The sequence below is a fragment of the Hakea prostrata genome, chromosome 2 (genome assembly GCF_041222555.1).
Source record: "Hakea prostrata isolate BN-2017 chromosome 2, UWA_Hpros_2, whole genome shotgun sequence".
NCBI lineage: Eukaryota > Viridiplantae > Streptophyta > Magnoliopsida > Proteales > Proteaceae > Hakea > Hakea prostrata.
In genome coordinates, this window is record NC_142601.1 from 55,665,089 (window position 1) to 55,686,840 (window position 21,752).

The 21,752-nt window shown below is 37.1% G+C and overlaps 2 protein-coding genes and 1 pseudogene across 2 annotated transcripts; 2 read left to right on the top strand and 1 right to left on the bottom strand.

The window, feature by feature from the left end:
* Nucleotides 1-31: 31 nt before the first annotated feature.
* Nucleotides 32-1,362, top strand: LOC149025011 (uncharacterized; annotated as a pseudogene).
* Nucleotides 1,332-11,398, bottom strand: CENP-C (centromere protein C). The gene is given in 12 exon segments (XM_089145201.1): nt 1,332-2,541; nt 4,963-5,070; nt 5,156-5,264; nt 7,490-7,575; nt 8,481-8,580; nt 8,658-8,910; nt 8,912-9,374; nt 9,498-9,700; nt 9,792-9,894; nt 10,013-10,101; nt 10,208-10,404; nt 11,088-11,398. Coding segments are annotated over 12 exon segments (1,992 nt in total). The 5' UTR covers nt 11,241-11,398; the 3' UTR covers nt 1,332-2,413.
* Nucleotides 11,399-13,939: 2,541 nt separating this feature from the next.
* ATXRCC1 (BRCT domain-containing DNA repair protein) lies at nt 13,940-21,630 on the top strand. Its single transcript, XM_089145202.1, has 8 exons — nt 13,940-14,033; nt 15,250-15,621; nt 15,744-15,932; nt 16,229-16,340; nt 18,252-18,337; nt 18,513-18,623; nt 19,129-19,215; nt 20,747-21,630. The coding sequence occupies exons 2-8, from the start codon at nt 15,385-15,387 to the stop codon at nt 21,065-21,067; spliced, it is 1,143 nt and encodes a 380-aa protein (XP_089001328.1). The 5' UTR covers nt 13,940-14,033; nt 15,250-15,384; the 3' UTR covers nt 21,068-21,630.
* The last annotated feature ends 122 nt before the right edge of the window (nt 21,631-21,752 follow it).

Sequence of the window (21,752 nt, forward strand, 5' to 3'; positions counted from 1 at the left end):
GGTTTGTGTTTTCATTTTCAGGTGGATCACGATGAGTATCGATTATTACAAAGTATTGATGGTGAATAGGAACTCAACATGTGAAGATGTCAAAAAATCTTACAGAAGATTGGCCATGCAATGGCATCCTGATAAGAATCCAAACAACAAAAAAGAAGCACAAACTAAATTTCTGGAGATTTCTGAAGCCTACGATGTAAGATATTTCTTTCTTCTTTCTTCTTCTTCTTCATGACAACAAATTGCAAGTATTTTTTGACTCTGTTAATCTTTGCATCTCATCCCTGGAACACATCAACCTCAAAAAGGTATTGAGTGATCCACAGAAAAAGACAGTTTATGATCAAAATGGAAGAGAAGAAGAGTCGAGAGGGGCGTCTAGTTCATCTGGGTGGTGCGGTAGTTCTAATAATTCAAATAATTTTAAGTTCAACTCAAGGAATGCAGCAGATGAAGACGTCTATGGAAAATTCTTTTGTACATCAGGTCATGAAGGGGGGTCAAACCATGCAAGCCCAGAAAGCCATGCACCGAGGAGCTCTACACTGGATCAACAAAGAAAATGCACACTGGGTCAACAAAGAAAATGCGTAAGCCACCACCAGTGGAACACAAGCTTCCATGCACCCTCGAGGAGCTCTACACTGGGACAACAAGTAAAAAGAAGATCTCCAGAGAAGTGGTTGACTTTAGTGGGTATATGTTCTTAGCCCCTTTGAATGAACATTTCTTTGAACCCTGGTTTGGTTTCTTTCTAATGCGAATTTGCTCTTGATCATTTCGTGATATTTTCATCAAATCATAATTCTGCATTGAGTGTAAATCATTTTATTATGCACATTATTCTGTGTGGAGTGTAAACATTATATTCTATATAATTCTTCTTCGGTGAAATTGATAAATTGCAGGCGCCTATTTACAGAGTCAGAGACCTTCACAATACCTGTGCAACCTGGGTGGAAGAAAGGAACTAAAATCAAATTTGCAAACAAAGGAAATGAGCACCCAAACCAGTTAGCATCAGATCTTGTATTTGTGATTGAAGAGAAGCCACATGATATCTACCAAAGGGATCGCTATGACCTGATTGTCACCCAGAAGATTTCATTGGCAGAAGCACTTGGGGGAACCACTGTGAACCTTAAATCACTTGATGGTCGTGAACTAAATATTCCAGTGACGGATGTTGTGAGCCCAGGGTATGAGCTTGTGATTGCAAATGAAGGAATGCCAAATCCGAAGCAGAAAGGTAACAAGGGCAGACTCCGTATTAAGTTTGAAGTGAACTACCCAACAAGATTTTCCCTTGAGCTAAAGACAGTTCTTAAGTGTGCCCTCTCACATCATTGCCATTCCCATTAGTCGTTTGCATTCAGCACATCAATTCCCATTTGTTTTCTGAATCACTAAATCACGGGAAAAAATCCTCTTTTGTGCACAGCAGTGTATTTTGATATCAAATCATAAGCTGGGATTTAAAGTTTGATTTCAAATTTGAAAAGTTCTAAAAAGCCTTATAGTTTATTTACTTTCCAACCTATGATTTGGTATAAAAGTGCACTGTTGTGCAAATGATGTTTTCCCCTAAATCACTGAGGCATACCATTCTAATCATGGTTTACCAAGAACCCCATTGTTTCATAATCGGTATTAAGGGATTTGGTGTTTAAAGAAAGATGGAACTGGTCTTTTTGTTCAAATTGAATTTCAAACTCTTAACTTCGAGCTTATAGAGTATTTAATTAAGTGCTTTAGGATGTGGATGTGGATGTGCACTGAGCCATTCCTGTAAATAAACTGCAAGGCCTCATTACTCGTGATGCAGAACACACAATTGATTGAATAGAAGGATTCCCATTAGTAAAATCATAATTCAGGATCTCAGACGAGTTCATCTAAAAAGCATAAACATAAATGCTCATATGCTATGAAACTAAGCAACAAATGGTTCCGTTCCAGCTGGAAACTAAAAGTAGCCTCCACCAATCAAACAATTGTTTATTGCTTTTGTTTTACCATAAAATGAAGGTTAAGCCATGACTTTATGCATGTCACAATCCGAAAGTAGATCAAATTATCCAAAATTAGATAGCTGGCAAGAAATGAACCTTCCATAAAAAGATAACCTACAAACAAGATGATACTTTTGTTACAGCTGGAAGAATCCTGGACTTCATTTTGGGTTGCGGGGATAGATAACAGGAAATGTAAATTACAGAAGTTTGGAGTATTGTTACCCAAGAATACAAGCATTAAGCATATATTCTTACCCTACCACAAAACATGTCCCCCCACTCCCAAAAAAAAAAGAAAAACCCTCCAAGAAAGAAAAATGGAGCATATACATCTACTTTCTGCTATTCATAGCCACCAGATCAAGATTCAAAATATGCGCATGTCAGGTGCAAATATCTTAGTGCAAACCTGCTTGTTCTACCAAGTGTTTGTATTCATCGGATACATACGATTTAACCCTGATTGTGGGCTTTCCTCCATCCTTTGATGGAGACACATACTTCAACCCTATTACTGTTTCAAGGCCTGCACAAAGAGAGCCAAAGAAACTCTTGTTCAAATCATACAAATGGTGGCATACATGGAAGACACATAACAACACTTTAAAAGTGCCATGTGATGAAATCATAAGATTACTCCAACCAGACACGATGACACTCAAAAAGTGCAATACATTGAGATCATAAGATAAAATTAACTATTTCAAAGACATGGTTACTTTGAATGATTTGCCACGAGTATGAAAGAAAATACTAGAAAGAATGGATCATTTGTTTTACATTCCTAGAGGAACTAAGATTAGGGCAAGTAAAGCATTACTTTAATTTAAATTTCAGTTCTAACACGTTATCTGCATTGTTTATTTCTTTTAAAATTTGCATCGTTCAAAGCTCAACTTCCAGAAATTTTGGTCCAACCAAAACAAATATAATTCAAAGGAAAAAAAAATTAAAAGGGACCAAATAATTCTGGAGTGTCTCCCACTTGAAGGAATGTATTAAAATCATCTTTTGGTACGATATCTTCACCTACTCAATCCACCAGCCGTACATCCTTCCAGCAGCATCAGATGATTCATATCATACTAGATCAGTGGTATTTTCATAATTTTGGAGATACATGCCCTAGGACAGTTACTCAGAGAAACAATTCATGTAGGCTCCTACCACCTTTAGTGAGATGGATCCTACATGAAATTCAAGTGATTATCCATATTCACAAAGTATTAAACATGTGTGTTAGGACTTTATGAGGGCATTGAAATCAGTCTCCTTGAAAATTATGTATTTGATTATTATGAATCTTTGATAATATATGTAAATGATTTACTTCATTACTTCATTTAAAACTAAATCTATTTATACTTTTTGTACTTAAAAATCTGTAAATGTGTAATTCAGAAGGATTTCAACCTATACTCCCAATCAAGAGTGCAACTATAAACAGCGATTTAGGTATTTACGTTTGCAATATGATCGTTTAATACCAAGTAAAGACTATAAGCAGCAATTCCTTGGTGTAAGCTTTTAGCTGATGATGTCATTTTGGTAGATGAGACATAAATAGGGATTAATACCAAGTTAGAAACATGGAGAGTAACTTTGGAATACTGTTTTAAACTAAGTAGAACGAGGACAGTTTATCTGGTGTGTAACTTTGGTCACAATCAGCCAGAGGATGAGGTGGAGATTCCACAAAGTGATTATTTTAGGTACCTTGGCTCAATTATAAATAAGAAAAGTGGCATAGAGGACGATGTTTTCCAAAGAATTAAAATAGGGTGGATGAAGTGGAAAGGTGAGTCTAGGGTCTTGTCTAATCGACGTAATCCTTTAAAACTCAAAGAATTATATAGGATCACAGTATGACCAGCTATGATGCATGTAGCAGAGTATTGGGCTGTTAAGAAACATCATATAAATAAACTCAATGGAGCAAAAACGACATCCTAAGATGGATGAGTGGCAAAACTAGGGAGTACGAGGTTAGGAGTGATCATATTAGAACTGGACCGGGAGTAGCTCCACTAACTGATAAGCTACGAGAAATTTGATTGAGGTGGTACATCCACGTTCACTGGAGGCCTTTAAATCCCTAGCAAAGAAACAATTTATTCCAAATCGAAAGAATTAGAAGAATTAGGGGCGAACCTAAGATAACCTTAGAAGAAGTGGTGAGTAAGAATATGTATAGCTTACTAGGGGCAGACCTAAGATAACCTTAAGCATTGAGATTTTCAACTCAGATTCTATGGTTATTATCTGAAGGATCCATGTCCTCTGTTGTAATTACAAATGACCTTCATGATCAATACAGTCGGCACCAGTCCCTTAAACAATGTATCACACAATGAGTAGAGGCAAAAACAGTTAACCTATCAAAACCCTTTGGCTCACAAGCTTAACATGTTACCAAAAGAATTGCTTCATCAACAATATTTCTTTGCTAGGCGACTAACCTAGGAAACCCGACAATCATAGCAGTAAACTTTTACTGCAGATACCCCCAGAAGTTACAAAACCTTTTCGGGCAAAACTCAAGTAAACATAATTCAACAAATCTTTTTTCAAACTGTATGGGTTTTCTGCTACACAGATCAACCACAGTAAGAAAGTGAAAATACTAAGAGTTTTAGATTTCATAGATACGTAATGATTGTTGTTTCTAAAAAGCATTCCCCTCAAAGATCTACAACGTTTTGTTCTTCACAATTTTTACATACCCAGCTTCCACAGCATCACTAATGATATTGCAAGTAGGCAACCAAAAATAATTTCAACAATATCCAAGGAGCATCCGCTGAAACTTACAAACAAAGATCACCCAACTAGTACTACATACTCATAATTAGAATCCTAAATGGAAAGAATACTGAAGCAATAACACAAATGATTCTTGGACTCCTAGTGAGGACAAAAATATTAAAAAAAAAATCAATATACTTACTTTTATGTATGCGTCCATATAAAAGTCGTTCCCCATTCCACCACTCCAAAGGTTTTACCTTGATTCTGCTGCTTCGTCTTACCCCAGATTCCCACAAAGAACCAGCACCTAGAGACGCACCACATGCATTACTGTTATAGAACAACCAAAGTAAAAATGTAGCATGAGGCAGTGTGATGCCTAAGTAACTTACCTGCAAGGCTCTGCCTGAGAGAAGCTTTACTTCTAATCCCTCTCTTGCGAGCCTGCGGTTTTGGTTTGGTTTGCATGTTTGGTGGTGTTCCTGAATTAAGCTCATGTTCCTGTTCCCAAGACAAATTTGACTGTTAACCAACGAGAATTAGCAAAAGTAATTATCTGTGGTCATGAAATCTCAAGCTATTATATATTTATATTGAAGCTCTCAAGCTCATGTGATTTAAAGAAAGAATATCATGCACAAATAGTCAAACTACCAAAGAGTTATGCTAAAGCAATGTACAGTTAGAACAAGCATTGCAAATAAATTCCCTGTCAGATGACCACTGAATTTAATCCTACAGTGGTTGAAAGGATCTAACTTTTCAATGAGACTGACACCACATCACCACGATACTGAAGTACCACAATAAGTTCCCGTTCTAATTATTCAATGACATTGTAATCACACCACCAAGATACTGGAGTACCACAACAAATTCCTTGGCCACATCAGCTAACTCAGCCTGGAGGAGAAAATATTTCAATTGAGAATGTAAGCATACCACCAATTTATTGGAGTACAACAATAAATTCCTTCACCACATAAGATAAACTTAGCATTATCCAAACTAATTTGAGCTGGCTACATGTATCTTCTATCTCCAATCAACTCTACTCAAATTCATACTTATTACTAGACCTAAGCTATCATGTCACTCCGCAGCACTTCTCCTAGGGGCCTATGCCTAACTCCGTTAAATCATATCACAGCTCCTTAATGATGCATTCAAGGTAAGGGTGTCAAGCAGAATGGTTTCAGTATTACGGCATGGTTCCAGTAACCCACCAAAACCATACCGTACAGCATAAGATCTACTTTTATGAAACCATTTCCGTACCATATGGTTTCTGTACGATATAAAAACAGTATTTCTAAATGGTAAGTATACGATATCACAGTATTAAATGGTACAAAATGCTATAGAAATTATTTTACTGCTAATTCGTGCCAATAATAAAAATAAGGCATCCAATCACCTACTTATATACTTATTATCTTCTAATTAAGCCTAAGGATAAACATATTTGTATTATATATACACGATACACCCCTAAATGGCATATATGGTATCAACATTTTTGGACCAGAAACCATTTCCATATGGTACCACACCCAATACTGTTTTCAAAAAGCGTACAATACCACTTTTAAACAGTTCGATATGTTACAGTTTTATAAAACCACTTTTGCTTATGGTATGCGGTTTCGGTGCCAAATTGACACCCTTAGTTCAAGGGCCTCAGCTGTACATGTCTGTGCCACCACAAACAACACTTTCTTATCATGTATCAGAGCTACTTCTAAATTAACAGCAATTTTTTCATCCACTATTTATCTATTCTAGTTTTACCAATCATTTGATTTATGTCAACATTCTCTTTCAGCTATACTAAGTTTGTGTACATGTTTCTTCAATGCCTAACATTCAGCTCCAGACATCTTTACTGGTAGTATAATTGTCCTATAAATTTTCCTTGAACACATTGATTAATAGAAAGAAACTATTGCCTGCATATTCTTCCACTCCACCGTAAGCAATACAATAATACATGACTACTCTTCTGTAACTTGCCACTTCACAAAACCAAGTAGATGCTTATGACCATACGATAGACAGGATACAATTACTAGCTAGAACAGACCTGTGCTTCAATTGTAATAAATCATCTAAAAAATGGATGACGGAGATTTACAATCAGTATATGGTCTCTTACTAAATTTAGCCAGACCAATTATTGGTTCTTCATGGTGACTACTAAATGCCATGGCAGTTGAGCATTTGGCTAAGTAGGGGGGAGATCTTACTGCCAGCTTTGGAAAGGTGAGAGAACAAATTGAAAAAAGCATGAACATCAAGAAGGGCAATAAAAAATGTACAATGTTGAGCACAAGAAAAACATCAACAAGGGGCAGGTGTTAATCACTGGATGACCAACTAAGGAATCCGAATCTCATATGTAAGCTTTTTCTTAACATGGGATTAAGATGTAATTTTTCATCACATATGCAATTTCTAATAATTAATTTTGACTAATTGAGGAAAAATATCTTCTTCTTATGAAAAAAATATAGAAGCATTATGATCTAACCACCATAAGCTATACAACAATATGCCATGCGCATAATTCTGAACCAGGATCCCACCATGGCTGCACTAGTATTTCGTAATTCTCATATTGAAGTTAATCTCATGTCATCAGATGCACCATAACGTGACAGCAAGAGAAATTTTCCATAACATGCAGAGACCTTCCAAAACAAAAACCGTAGAAGAAAGCAACAAACCTCATCATTTTGCTCGAGAGGAATGGCTCTGGTTTCTGCCTGTCCATCCACTGAACAGTGTCCATCTGCAGCAGGACCCCATTGATCTGAAAAAACAATAACATGGAGACTTAGGAGATCAGAAAGAAAGATAGATTTCATTATATAAGATCATCAGAATATACCAGTCTTGCGTGCTTATACCCTCTTCATATTACCCTTGCTATAGTTACACATTTCTTAAATTAAAATTTTATTCTCAAACATGTTTCCCATGTTTGGTTACAACTCTATGAACAAGAATGGTTTAATCCACCCTATGAACTACCCAGAATTAAATCAAAAACACATTTTTCTACCTTTATCACCTCTTAACCAAAAGTCTCGGTTGCATTAGCATACTTGGTATGAGTGGACGACTACTTAATTTTCATGCATCTAGTTTCCTGCTTAATCAACCCCAACAACTAGACTGAAAATAAAAGCTAAATATATTAACCACTAAATGAATACTTCAACAAATAGGTAAAACAACCCTCAAAATCTACAGCTCCCATCACAACACCCCCCCCCAAAAAAAAAAAATAAAGAAGAGAAGACTGATCACAAGAACACAACTACAGTCAACCCCCCCCCCTCAAAAAAAATAATAAAAAAATAAAGAAGAGAAGACTGATCACAAGAACACAACTACAGTCCTAGTGACAGCCCTATGCCGTCCTTAGTTATGGTATCAAAATTAGCTCTTGAGTAATAATTGCTTCATCAACATGCAGTGGCTTTGTTTTTCAATTATCCTCTGTGATTGATAGGTTCTGTGGAATTACATGCAACTCAAACTACGAACCAACTGTTCATTTCTCTGGTATAAAGACATCCATTGTCTGGCAAATGGAGTTTCACCTTAATGTCAAAATCAAATAATGAACAAGTGCACTACAGCTGGGGGAGATTTGTCAACAAATAAGAACTGTCACCTAGACAGAGTAAGGCATGAATTGCATTGACATACCTAATTGACTGTCATTGAAATTCAGTGGGTCCACGGATAGACCTTCAACAATGAACTCAGGCAGTTCAGAAGTCAGTGCTTCCTCCAGAACATCTTCTACCTGCATCTTGTGTTAAAAGATCAAAGCCTATTATACTATTCCAGGAAAGAAAAGTTCTGACAAGTAAGGGTCCTCACCTTGTCCTCAGAGCAACCTTTGGACCCATTTGACCTAACATCTCTGTTTGTATCCTGTCCATTTGGGTTTTCATCATCTGGCCTATCTGAAAAAGAAGCCAAATGTTCTGTCTCCATCTTTCCAGGATGCAAATTATTAACTGCAGTTTTGCCCCCCGTTCCAATCAATTTTGACTGCAGTTCACCAGAAGAACTTGATCCCTTTCCATCAACCTCTGCATGGATATGGGTACAAGCAGCAAGGTGGTCAGTAACAGTAACATGATATGATGCCTTCAGAACTAACGGACGGCCTAGCTGGCAAAATATCACTGCCAAGGGCCAAGAATGTCTCACTTGGTGAAGTCATTTGTGAAATGCGCCTCTGTAGGAAAGACAATGATGCAAGTGGACTCTTTGTTGGAGGAGGTGAGGCCCGTAGAAAATCTGAGACTCCTAGAAGTTTCCTATGTTCGCCAGATGTTTTTCCAGATGCCCTACCGACTGTATTATGTATATCTGTCAATGCCTTTCTTTTCTTTGCCAACTTCTCCACTGGTGCCTCAAGATTATTTCTTATGATAGAGTCCAAGCCAGGGAGGGTTACTTTGTCCAAATTGATTGGTTTTAACTGCAAGTGCTCTTGCAGGAAAGTGAACACCCCATTCTCATCTAGGTCCATACAATCAGAAGAGAGCAATTCATCCAAATGCTGCCCAATTCTCTCCTCCTTCAGACCTGTTGATCCAGTTGACCAAATAATTCAAGACATCAGTATGTGTGGGGAGACAGAGAGTAAAACAAAACTAATATGTACAAAGAAAAGGGAATAATATGACTGCCACATGGTTGTTGATCAACCTTCTTCTTGAGTGGCATCAACATGTTCTCCCCCAGCTATTTTCTTTTCCTCTGGTGCCTCATGTTTAGATGTTGTTTCCAGGTTAGGACCACACTTAGATGGACTAGAATTGCCTACTTCAAAACTGTCTTGCGAGGATACAACTGTATTGCCACCCTCGGAATCTAATAATGAACTGTGATGCTTAAAACTTGCTCTCTTCCTGGAATCAAAGATGGTAAGGCATAAACAGATTAATATGATGGTTAGATAAACAGGCATAAACACACATAGATGACTAGTAGTAACAATACCCCAAGAGTCCAGGCCGACGGTTCCTTGTTGTCTCGGTCAGATTATACTGATCTGAGTCCCTCAGAGTATCACCCGTCTGTTTCCGTAATTCCATTTTAGCATCTAAGACCCAACCAAAGGAGATTATTTTATGGAGGTATTATTTCATTAGAGAGTATAAATAAATAACTGTACATAAATGAAAGATAAATTTCTAAAATAGATGAAAATGAAGAATTACTTTCAAGTTTTTCATGTGCTAAAAAGAATTCCTCCGGATCTTCCAACTGATCAATATTTAAACTTGGATTCACATCAAGAGGAGGCTGACTGTCAAACAGAAATATCATAGGTAAATTTCCAAGTCCTTTTTTTTTTCAGTTCCCATAATATATAATCCTCTGACCATGTTAATCTAGTAGCATAAGTTTCTTGCCTTGTGGTAGGCTTCAAAGAAAATCGAGCTCGCTTGCGATTCAAGGCTGGCCTTCGTTCTGGGGGACGATCATTACCTTTTGCAGCAACTGTGTCTTCTGATGCCATTTGCAAAAGTAATTCAGGATTCCTGGGTCCTGACTTACCTCTCAGTATCGTATTTGCCTGTTCCAGAAGTTTATTTGGGCTTCTTAGTGCCTGTATAAACAAGAATTTCCAAATATCATTTCCAGTGGTTTGGTCTAAGTTTTGCTCTTCTGCAGCTTAAGCTAGTAGGAACAGTCATCAGGCAATGTACAACAGACGTGTCTTTTTTTTTCTTTTTCTTTTTTCTGGGTGAATTACAGCAGATATATCTTTCTACCCTTAATCTATGGATGATCATGTCAAACTTTCCAAATCTAACCAAGGTACTTAAGTTATCAACCTGACATAATATATCCACTGATTCCTTATTTAAATCCAAAGCAAGTCACAAGTAAAATCACTAGTTCACAGTACAATTAGCTACAACACTCACCAAAACTGCCGAAACGCTGCAGTTGAACTTAACATATGCTTGAAACCTAAAGAGCTCATTAATTCAATAATCGACTACATTTCACTTTTATGTAGCAAGAAAATGAATCACTACACGATGCATCATTCATACGCAAGGAACTCTCTTCTTATCGAACAACAACTTCCGCGAGAATTTCACAACACAGTAACATTAAAGACCCTCAAACCAATAATTCTTGAAAGGGGAAAGTGGAAAACACACTCTCAGATGATCATATTTCCTCAAGTAACTCAGACGTCAGAACGGCGGAACGAATGAGACAAGAAATACGTAAAATGAAGCCGGAAAAAAACAGAAAAGAAGATAGAAGCAAAATCACCATAGATTTGAGATGATTGTGGACAGATTCTAAATCCGGCTGCTGTGAATCTGCTACTTCCCTCAAATCCCCAAATGCTCGAGGAAATAATGAGAAGGTAGAAAGGCCGGTTAGTGGATCCACGAGATTGGATCCCCGAAGCTCCTCCATCATCCTCTGTAGCGATCTTCGTCCGAAGACAACGAGGGAGAGAGAAACTGAGAACTGCGAGAACTAGGGAGTAGGGGGAACCACAACAATTGGGAACTATGAATGCACTCAATTTCCCAAAATAGGTCAGCGATTCAGAGGGTGATTAGGGTAAATCTCGTAATATTCTACTGGTAATGGCCGTTTTAGTATATCCTGGTCTATCAATTTAAATTGCCCTTTGTTTTCCCGCCTTGTCTTTGTCTCGTGTCATCAGATTTCTTTACTACGTGGAATACATGATACAAGTTATCGAACGATTACCGTCAAAAGAGTATCGTTTAAAAATCGGGGTTTCTAATTATGGCCCACCCACTGTTTCCCATGTTCCCCTGGTTTCTTTTTCTTTTTTTTTTTCTTTTTTGTTTTGTTTTGTTTTTGTTTTTTAGAAAAATGCGTTTTTTATATAAGAATAAGAATGTTACAGGAGCCATGACCTCTCCACTGAGAGCCAGGTTCTTAACCATCCTACTACTCCTCCTCAAATTTTATAATAAAAAAAAAATTAACACTTCACTTTTCAGATTAGCCGAACAAAATAAGAGGTTGCATGCAATGTAGAATGAGATATAAAAAATTAAAGAGGTAAGTAACCAACCCTTGTCAATGGTGGGATAGTAGGGCGGTTAAAAACCCATAATTCCATGGGGAGATCTTGGGTTCGCACCCATCAGGCAATGTTTTAATTCAGTATTAAAAAAGCACCAGTACCCAAAAAAAAAGTAACCAACCCTTTGTCTAGGGCGTGGTTACAGAATCCGATATTAAACCCAGACCGAACGGGAATTATACCCATTTGGTTGTAAGAATCATAGTTCTTTAAATTGTCATTGAGTTTGAGAAGGTGATTTTTACTAAACAAGGTAATAAGACAAGGGGATGCTAAACATTTGCACATCACAAAATCACGCGTCAAATAGTTTTAGGAGAATCCACAAATTACCACAACCAAACATCTAATTTTATAAATTATAACCATAGATTTAAAATCAATAGATTTGAAATCAGAATTGAAACCCCGCCCCACGAAACGAACGGCCCCAGGTTTAGAGGGACTTTTACTAAACAAGATAATAAGACAAGGGGATCCTAAATATTTATCTTTCTCTAAAGATTGATACAAGGTTTGATGGAGTTAGTGATGCTATCGTTGGAGATTTGCAAAATCACTATGAATTGTGCAAGGCAACAATGTAAAGTCCAAGACTCAAAACAAGTCAAAATAAAATAGGTCATCAACCATTTATTTTAGATAAGATCTTACCAAAAAATTTCAACCATTTATTTTAGATAAGATCATAGCAAACAATCAGAGGTAGCACAAAATCAAACTAAATTTTATGAAAATGATTGGACTGTGTTTTTAAGTCCCTCTCAAATTTTGGTTGATAGTTATCATCATATTCTTTTTTTTTTTTTTTTGCCTACTTCCTAGGTTTCCAAACCATCTAAATCTTATATGTTGATATATTTCACTTACATGACCATAGGTGAATGCATTTAAGACATTCAAGAATGCATTCCCATAAGAAAAAAGAGAAAATTTTCACTTAAATAAAAAAAAGGGCAAAAAAAATTTGTGAAAAATACACATAATCATGTATATGGATTTTTGTAAGGAAAATCTAAGCACCACCCCCTAAGTTATTCTTAAAATCAATGTTATCCCTTGAGTTACACATTATCAGTCAAACCCCCTATTACTGGCATTATTAGTCTTAGCTTTTATTTATGGATCTATAATATTATCCCCACATCCTAAGGGAATATGACGAAGAAAGAGAAGAAGTGAGATAAAATGTGAAATAATATAATTCACGTATAGAATGTAAGAACGAAAGACAAGGAAGTGTACTTGTAAATTATAGAGGAAGATAGAGATGAGTTAATTGTAAGGCCTTTTTTTTGTTTTTTATTATTATTTTTATTAAGGGTATTACTATTTTATTATTATTATTTTTTTTTTTTGAGAAGTTAAAATTGCTTAATTAGCACTTAAATGTGATTTCATAATGGTAGAGGATGTCGTTAATATATTTTCTCCCTATAGGCGGTCTAATTGTTAAATTAGTTAACTCAAAGGGTGACGACTAATTTGAGGGGTAACTCAAGGTGGCACTACAAATTTCTCATTATATGAAGTAATAAAAAATAAAAATGAAGTAAAAATTCTTTTCAATTTATCAAATGGATAACAATAAAGGATAATTCGACTATTTTGAAATATCATAATAGAAATAGAGGTAAATATTTTGTTAGTAGATGAAGAAGGAGTTGTAATAGTTCATCTATATGATGTAACTTTTAATAGATGAGAAGTAAATAAAAATCACATTGAAGAGATAGAAATTTCCCTAATTAGGGTTTGCTCAATTGACAAAGTATCAACACTTCCACGTAGAAGGTCAAAGTGTCAGGGCACGAATCTCTTTAAACCTAGGGAGAATCTCGACTTATGTTTAAATTATATATGCAACACGCATCCCCTAAAGAGTAGTCAACGTGTTCATAAGCTAGTCACGACAAACGTGAGTTCCAAAATAAATAAATAAAGTTCCATAACATATTTTTAATTAAAAAAAAAAAAGAAAAGAACTATAATGTTTTTTTTTTTTAAGAAAAAAAAAATGTTAATAAGCAAATTCGGGCTGATTTTCGAATTAGGTTCCATGTTGGGTATCTTGACTTTTTTGTGTGTTTCCGACTGCCAGAGAAGCAATCACGGCGAGTGAACGCTGCAGAACAGCGCGAATTCAGGTGAACATGCATTTCTATTTTGTTTTTAAACGGTAATCTACCGAGCCGCTATGCCTTCAATCGAAACAACTTCAATGTCGCATTTCCCAAGTTTCTGAAGAATCGAGATCAATTTTAGTGTCTTCAAACAAAGAATTTTGTTATCGTTTTCCAGTATAATTTGCGTCTAAAACCCTAATTAGTTTTCAGTCAACTGCTCCGTGCTCTTCTTGCTTACACAAATCTTTCAGATATTGATGAATTGTTTTTCCTCAGTACTCGGCATTTTTATCTATTGGTGATGTTATATCTCTGAAAACTGAACACATGAACGGAGTCTTGCTCAAGTAGTTGGTAATGTTAAAAGGTTACGGCAGTAATGACTCATATTCAGATAGGAGTGCTTGCGATCTTCTATTACATCAGATTAATTTTTCTAATAGAGCCCTCACCTTGATATATCGATGTATTTTATAGGAAGTAAAGCAAAGTGAGGTCTTTTCGAGAACTGAACGAGATGACTGGATATTAGTTCCCTATTTGCAATTATATAAAAAATATACGGTCTGAAGATCGTGAGATTTGTCAATATTGGCAAAAGATTTTTCTGATTTTTCCTTCCAGTGTCTTATGGGCAACGCCTGGTTTTAGAGACTCGAGAGAAGTGTTCGCTTATTAATTCTTGAAACCCTTAAGGTCCTTGCTCCCTTTCCCTTTATACTATGGTTGAATTGTTAATTTGATCCTACACGTTTGATAATAGAATCCAACAGAATTCATCCTTTAAAGAAATAAGGTCCGTTGAAGCCTAGAAGTTTGTTTGAGCAAAGTTCCATGGCTAGGGGCGGAGCCAAGATTCGACATTTTTTATTATTATATATATATATATATATATATATTTTTTGGGGGGGGGGGGAACAGGTGCTGATGTTTTACACTGGAACAGGGCCAAAAGACCAAAAAATGGGGGGGGGGGGAAAGAGGCCCAAAATCGGCTTATATAAAGAAATAAAGAAAGGCCCCCCGGTCCCAGGGGGAGCTCTGCCCATGCTAGTGCCACCTGAGGTGGCCGATAATTTTGCTGAGTAATTATTTCCTGCCATGCTGCACTGCACTTATTGGGTGGCTCCGTCCATTATGGTCTTTCATTTTCCCCTTAGTTGCTCCTGTTGTTTACTGGATCTCTTGAACTTTTTTTCCCGCATTCTTAACAACTTCGCTTGTTGTTTTTATGCAGCAATTCAATATGCAGAGGCAGTCTAAACAATCGTGAATGATTTATGCATGAAAACTGTATTCATTCAACGACAGCATAACTGACACAATATCGTCTTCAGTTGTCTTTCTAATCGCTAGAACTGTGGATATTGTCATGTCGGATCCAAAATCAGGCCGTAATGATGGTGGTAAAAAGACTACAGGTCGAAATCTTCCCTCATGGATGGACTCTGGGAGTCATGGGAATAAATCCCATCATAAGAAGCCTGCTGATGTTAATGTCAACGGGAAAGATAATGACCTTGACAATTCAAAGGACACGAGGTGCAGCCAAAAGTCAGCAAATGGGGGTGAAGCTACTTCCAGTAACATGAACTTCTCAAAACTTATGGTACTGAGGAAATTATAGCTTTAAAAATAATTTCCGTACTTGGAGCTGCAAGATTATGATTGCTGTTATTTCTTGCTTCCGTTGTTATTAGACAGAGTTTATTTAGACTTTTCTTTGTGCAGGAAGGTGTTGTCTTTGTGTTGTCAGGGTTTGTTAATCCTGAGCGCAGCATATTGCGATCGCAAGCTCTGGAGATGGGTGCAGAATATCAGCCTGACTGGAACTCAAGATGCACTCTTCTTGTTTGTGCTTTCCCTAATACACCAAAGTTTCAACAAGTTGAGACAGATTGTGGAACTATTGTTTCAAAGGTTGTTATGTTTTGTATCCAAATGTTAGCTTTGATAGTTTGAATAGAAGGGTTTCTAGAGAGCTTTCTCTTCATTCCAATGGGTTAGGCTACTTAAAGCCAGTTAATATCCATTAGGAGACAAATGATCGAATCATTTGCTTACCATTTGGCAAAAGCAGACTGCTTTTTAAACTCTTACCACATTTACCGCTCTGTTTGCTTTCTTCGTATTCTTCTCTATGAACTTACATTATGGCAACTTCAGGCTGGAAATACTAGCTAAATATCTGTTTGATTAAACTTTGTTTGCCCCAGGATTGGATATCAGAGTGTTATAACCAGAAAAAACTTGTTGAGATTGACAGATACCTCATGTTTCCTGGAAAACCATGGCGAAGGAATACTGTGTGCCCTGGGTCTGGCCAAGGTAATATAAATTCAATTTACATGTGTTTGTTTCCCCATTTAACCTGCACTGGGAAAAGGATGTAAATGCCATTTTCCTACATCATGCATGAACTTATATTTTGTACCTGTAGAAATTGGAATTTCTCTGTTTTTGGTTTAAGATGAGAGTGGCTTTGCTCAGTAGGTTGAGCTGAGACATGTATTTGGAAAGAGTCACAAGGCTTACTCAAATATTTGCCCGTTCTAATCCCTAGGATAAAAATGGAGTTGCAGGTGAAAATTATCATGGCCCTTATGCTACAAGACAAAGGTTCCGACTGTTTAAAACCACAGTAGTGTCTTTATGTTGAAGTGAGTGCTTTGACCCCATGTAAGTCATTATTCTGTAGTAGAGGGGTATTTATTTAAGATGACCAATGTTCTATGAGGACCAGTGTATGTGGTTGCGTCCTGTCCTTCAACCGTCTGGCTGTGCTGAGTCAAAACAGGTGTGACTTGACTTTACAGGCTATATGGATTCCCAAAATACTGGCGATGACTTATGGTAATGTTTGACAGACTAAAGGGATGTTATGGTGTCATTGGATGTAATTACTATAGTTCCTGTCGTTTGATGAGCTGCCATTTAAATCTTCCTAGTTTTCTACTGCCTAGGGTTCCAAAGCCCTAGTTTGGGCAATTGTAGACCCTTCAGGACGAGAAAGAAAGTCCTATAATAGGGAAGACCTTGAGTGGTTAATCAATTTCATGGCACTACAGTAACAGTGTTAACCCTGAGTTTGACTCAAAGAGAGAGCCTTCTCAAACAACTGCAGATCAAAGTTAGACTTTTTGTGATGGATGACAACTCAAGTTATATTGATTACAATAGACAATCATCCAGAATGACTGACAGAAAATGCCTTTTATGCTTGGTCTGAATCTGATTGTACCAAAATAAAGTGGGTATGGGCATGAATTTGTTCTCACAGCAGGAGGGATCTCTGGGGGAAAATTCTGGTGATCAAATCACCTAGAGCAGATTGGCAGGGTATCATTGTTCAATGTTTCAGACCAAAAAAATGACTATTGGAGAAGTTCTATCAATTTGTGCTACCCAGATATACCCACCGATCAAGATTTGAGTTTTTCCCTTGTTTTCTCAAAACCGTATGTAATAAATGACCCAGGTTTCAACTAACTGTGGCAATATTTCAAAAATTTTACTAGTTTTGACCAAAATACAAGTTGACCAGCCCATGGCATGTTGAGTTTTGCCCCAAAGATACCGGGTTCTGAGTGAAACCTGGGAAGTCTGGATTCTCTGGCTTGTTGAAATCAGCCACGAGACTGAGATTTAAAACCTTGTCTATACCAGAAGTAGTGGAACAAAGGGGAACCAGCAACCACAAGTAAGAGAAAGCCAAGGAATGCAGAAAAAACGAAGGATAAGAAGACAAGCATAGGGGAGTAAGATATACATCAGAGAATTACTTAGCTTAGGAAAAGTTATTGCAATAAATTCTAGTTCGTTTTTCTTTCTTCCTGCAATTACTGTTAGATTTTGGAGATTAATTTAAATTCCAGGAAGGAAACTTAAAGTGGATGCAAACAAGGAAATTAACTTAGAATTTCTAATTAAAACTATTTATTCTAATAAAATAAATTGCAAATTACGAAATACCCCAAACAAGAGAGTACCCTAAACACCCCTCTTAAGCTGAAGATTTTTTTATCTGTTCTTCATGGGCCAGGTTGGTTCAGCCATATGACTGTACCATTTACGTATCTTGATGAATGGAATCCTAGGCATGACCTGGCTTTGTTCAATGGTTGAATGAACAATGATTGGATGTATTAGATTTCCTATTGTTGTGGTTTTGACTTTTGAGCCTTTGTAGTGAAGTACGTGCACATTCATTATCTTTTCTGGAATTTTTGATGCTTGCAGATCAAGAAGCTAACCCACCTAGAAAAACTGAAAAGCAAGTTAAGAAAAGATCAATTCCAAAGCAAAGTGCATCTCCCAAGGGCAAGGTCAGGATCCTACTACTAATATATTATGCCCGATTCATTTAATATGTGTGTGTGTGTGTCTGAAAAGGTTCTTTGGTGCAAAATCTCTAAGAGGTTTGTTCGGACATGTATATTACTATCTTTAAATTGGTTGAATCTACTTTTGCTGATCTGTCGCTTTGTTGCTGACAAGCAGGGAGGAACTCCTAATTTGGCTAAAGACAACTTTTCCCCTTCTAATTTGAAAAAATGGGCAACTGATGATTTGAATAAAACCATCGCATGGCTTGAAAGTCAAGAAGAAAGGGTAAGTTGCTGTGTTTGGTCTTATATTGCTGCACTGCTATTTCCATTTCTTTCATAATGCCAAAGTACCCATTTACCACATGACAACCGTATTGATTATTGGCATGTAAATTACTGGATTTGTTACTTTCCAACTTCTGAATGGTTCTTTTTTTTTTAATCTCTGTAGTTCTGTTTGTTGTGCAGAATTGTCTATGGTAAATTTCACTTCAAACAAGGAAATTAACTTGGAACATATTTCAACGAGTAAAATTTTACATCTTAACTTTTTTGAAGTCAAAACTTGTGCAGAAAATGTTCCAGGGTGAAACAAACAGACCCTATAGGAATCTCTTATTAGGGTTTATGAGCCGGAGTCTGTTAGAGAATGGTGGTTGTGAAGTGGCTGCTCTCTAATGATAATTTCATTATATATAACTTAGAATTTGGAACATGTTGCATTAACGATAGCTCAGTTGTTGTTTTCTTTAAATGGTATCTTGATCCTCTTTCTGTTCTTTTGACAGCCAGAACCTGGTGAAGTTAAAAAAATAGCTGCAGAAGGGATAATCACCTGTTTACAAGATTCAATAGAAGCTCTTGAGCAAAAAAAGGTTTGGTCCTCCTTATATAAATTCTGTTTAAAGGGTGCATTTACTTCTGTTTGAGGGCCTTCTTTTTTTATTTTTGGCACCATCGCACCATGGGATGGAGATGAAAGGAAATGGGGCTTCTGCTTCCAGGTTGCACATTATTAATACCGAGCATCTCTCATGTGCATGCCTGCATATTCTAAATTCCCATCTAGTCTTTTATATGTTTATGCTAGGTACTGGCATATTTAGTTTCTTGTTTCCCAGCCCAAATCTTAAACTAGTTAGACAAATGTATGAGAACTAGCCTGGCTTCACTGGTGAAACCATTCCACCACAATTGCCTGTTCCTCATAATCGGTGGATCAGTTACGAGGCACAATTTAGATCTAAACCTTTGGGTAGGTCTGTGGACTGGCCAAGATGGCTATTAGCTAGTCATTGAAGCAGGTGCGGTAGCTACATATTAAATGCTTCACATTAATTTTGATGAAGTTTATTTTGATTGAGTTGCGTGGCACGTCATACATTTGTACCACAATGCAACCTAACAATTGACCACACACAAAATGAGTGTGTTATGAATAAAAGAGTGACCCCATGAATGAGGCTACCAATACTGCAGGATCTGGGAGGGACAAATGTAGTGTCATATTTTTATGAAATGAATTATTTTGGTCCCACCCATTTTGTTGCAACCCATTCTAGTGGATTTACAGCATGTCAGCAACCAGGGGAGCGGTCCTGTTTACAGGTCGATTGACATCCAGCTTTCAGAAGATTTAGTTAGAATACCTTGGGGTGTGTTCTTAAATGGAAGTTGAGTTTAAAAGGAGCAGAACATAATGCATTTTTTATGGTATTGATAAAAAAATATATTTTTTCTTCCTTTTCATATGTAAATAAAAAGAAGGGTTGGGGGGTGGGGAGGAAGGCTGGACGTGCCGGAATATTTCAAGCTAGCATTCTCTCTCTCCCCCCCCCCCCCAAAAAAAAAAAATATTTTATTTGAAATGACCCCTCTGCCCATTTTGTATGATACCCCTATTGGCCCCCAGTCGGCGTGGCTCACTAAACTGGACAAGGGTGGCATGCCTATCCCTAAAGGAAATATTAGCAAGAAATCAGAAGTACTTGGCAGTTGTGTTGCTTGTAGGGAGGGTATAGCTACAGTTTTATTTGGCTTAACTGAGGGGTATCCATTGGATCTCGCAGCAGAACCATCTTGGATAACCAGGAGTTGAAATGGTGAGTATGCCAGTCAATTTCATTATTTAGTGGGAAAAGACATGTTGGCCCAGCTCCGCTGTTAGCCTGTGCTTGAGAAACCCATGGTGCACTTTAATTCAGTGAGAGTATCAAGGTTTTGTCTCCTTGTTCAAATATAACTGCAATATCAAAAATATTGATCCCTCTCCCTTTTATCTTCTCTTTCTGGTTGTCAAATCATTGACCATGTTGTTTTGATAAAGATGATGTTTATCATACTTAGTATTCTCATTAAACATGGTTTTCGTCTTCCTGCTTAATGCGAAGTGAAACTTAAATGTAGGATATCCGACAAGTGACTGAGGATTGGAGATTTGTTCCTCGTGTGGTCGAAGAGTTGGCAGGGCTTGAAAGTGCAAGTGGCCCTGAATCACTCTCAAAAGAAGATCTTCATCAACTGGCTTTGATATCCAAAAGCATTTATATGATGGCCTATGACGGTTTAGAAGCCCAGCCTGTCCAAAGGAGTAAGAAGCCTAGGACTGATACAGATCACAAACAAGATGGTGATGCTGCATATGACAGTGATGAAACAATCGAAATGACTGAAGAAGAGATAGACATCGCTTATGGTACTGTAGCTTCAAAGCTCTCTACGTGTTAAATTTAATTAGTACCTTCATGGGCAATAAAGGATGCTGTACAGAGGCAAATATGTAGAGGATAAGTTTAAGGTAATTCTTTTACACAAGCATGTACAGATCAAAGTGGTTGGCCTTCCAAGCTGAACGGGACATTTTCTTTTTGGCACTTGACATTGTAATTATCCATTCTATTTCTGAAAGTTAAAGAGTTAGGGGCGTAAACGGATTCTCATAAATAATTTTAGTAAACTATCGTTAGGTGATTATCAAAGTAGTTATGATCAAACGCGATTTTGGGTACAGATATGAAATAAACATAGTTTATCATTGTCAAAAGAATGAGACGTTGTGATTTATTTATCAATAAGAAAATCCCAAAATATTATACGTGCTGGGTAAAAATATGAACCGTGACTGTTGAACAAGGTGATCACAACTTGCCAATTCAAATTGGGATGGCCAATCGAAAAATCTGATGGGTTTATCTCGTGACTAGGATCCCAGGTTGAAGATAATCCCAATAGAATTAGAGAGATAAGGATTGACACCACGCAGCACTCAATGAAAGATCCAACAGCTGCTGAGGAGATGATACTAATGAGTCATGACTGAGGTAACCGATGATCAGATAGACATCTTTCAGTTCTTATTTTCAGGATGCTCTGGAAGGTGGGAGTGAGTTCCCACAGGCATTGTGTTGGTGGC

Coding starts and splice junctions, on each gene's coding strand:
- ATXRCC1 (XM_089145202.1), top strand. CDS start 15,385: ATGTCGGATCCAAAATCAGGCCGTAATGATGGTGGTAAAAAGACTACA. Junction 15,933..16,228: donor GTGGAACTATTGTTTCAAAG/GTTGTTATGTTT, acceptor TGTTTGCCCCAG/GATTGGATATCAGAGTGTTA. Junction 18,338..18,512: donor GTGCATCTCCCAAGGGCAAG/GTCAGGATCCTA, acceptor GCTGACAAGCAG/GGAGGAACTCCTAATTTGGC.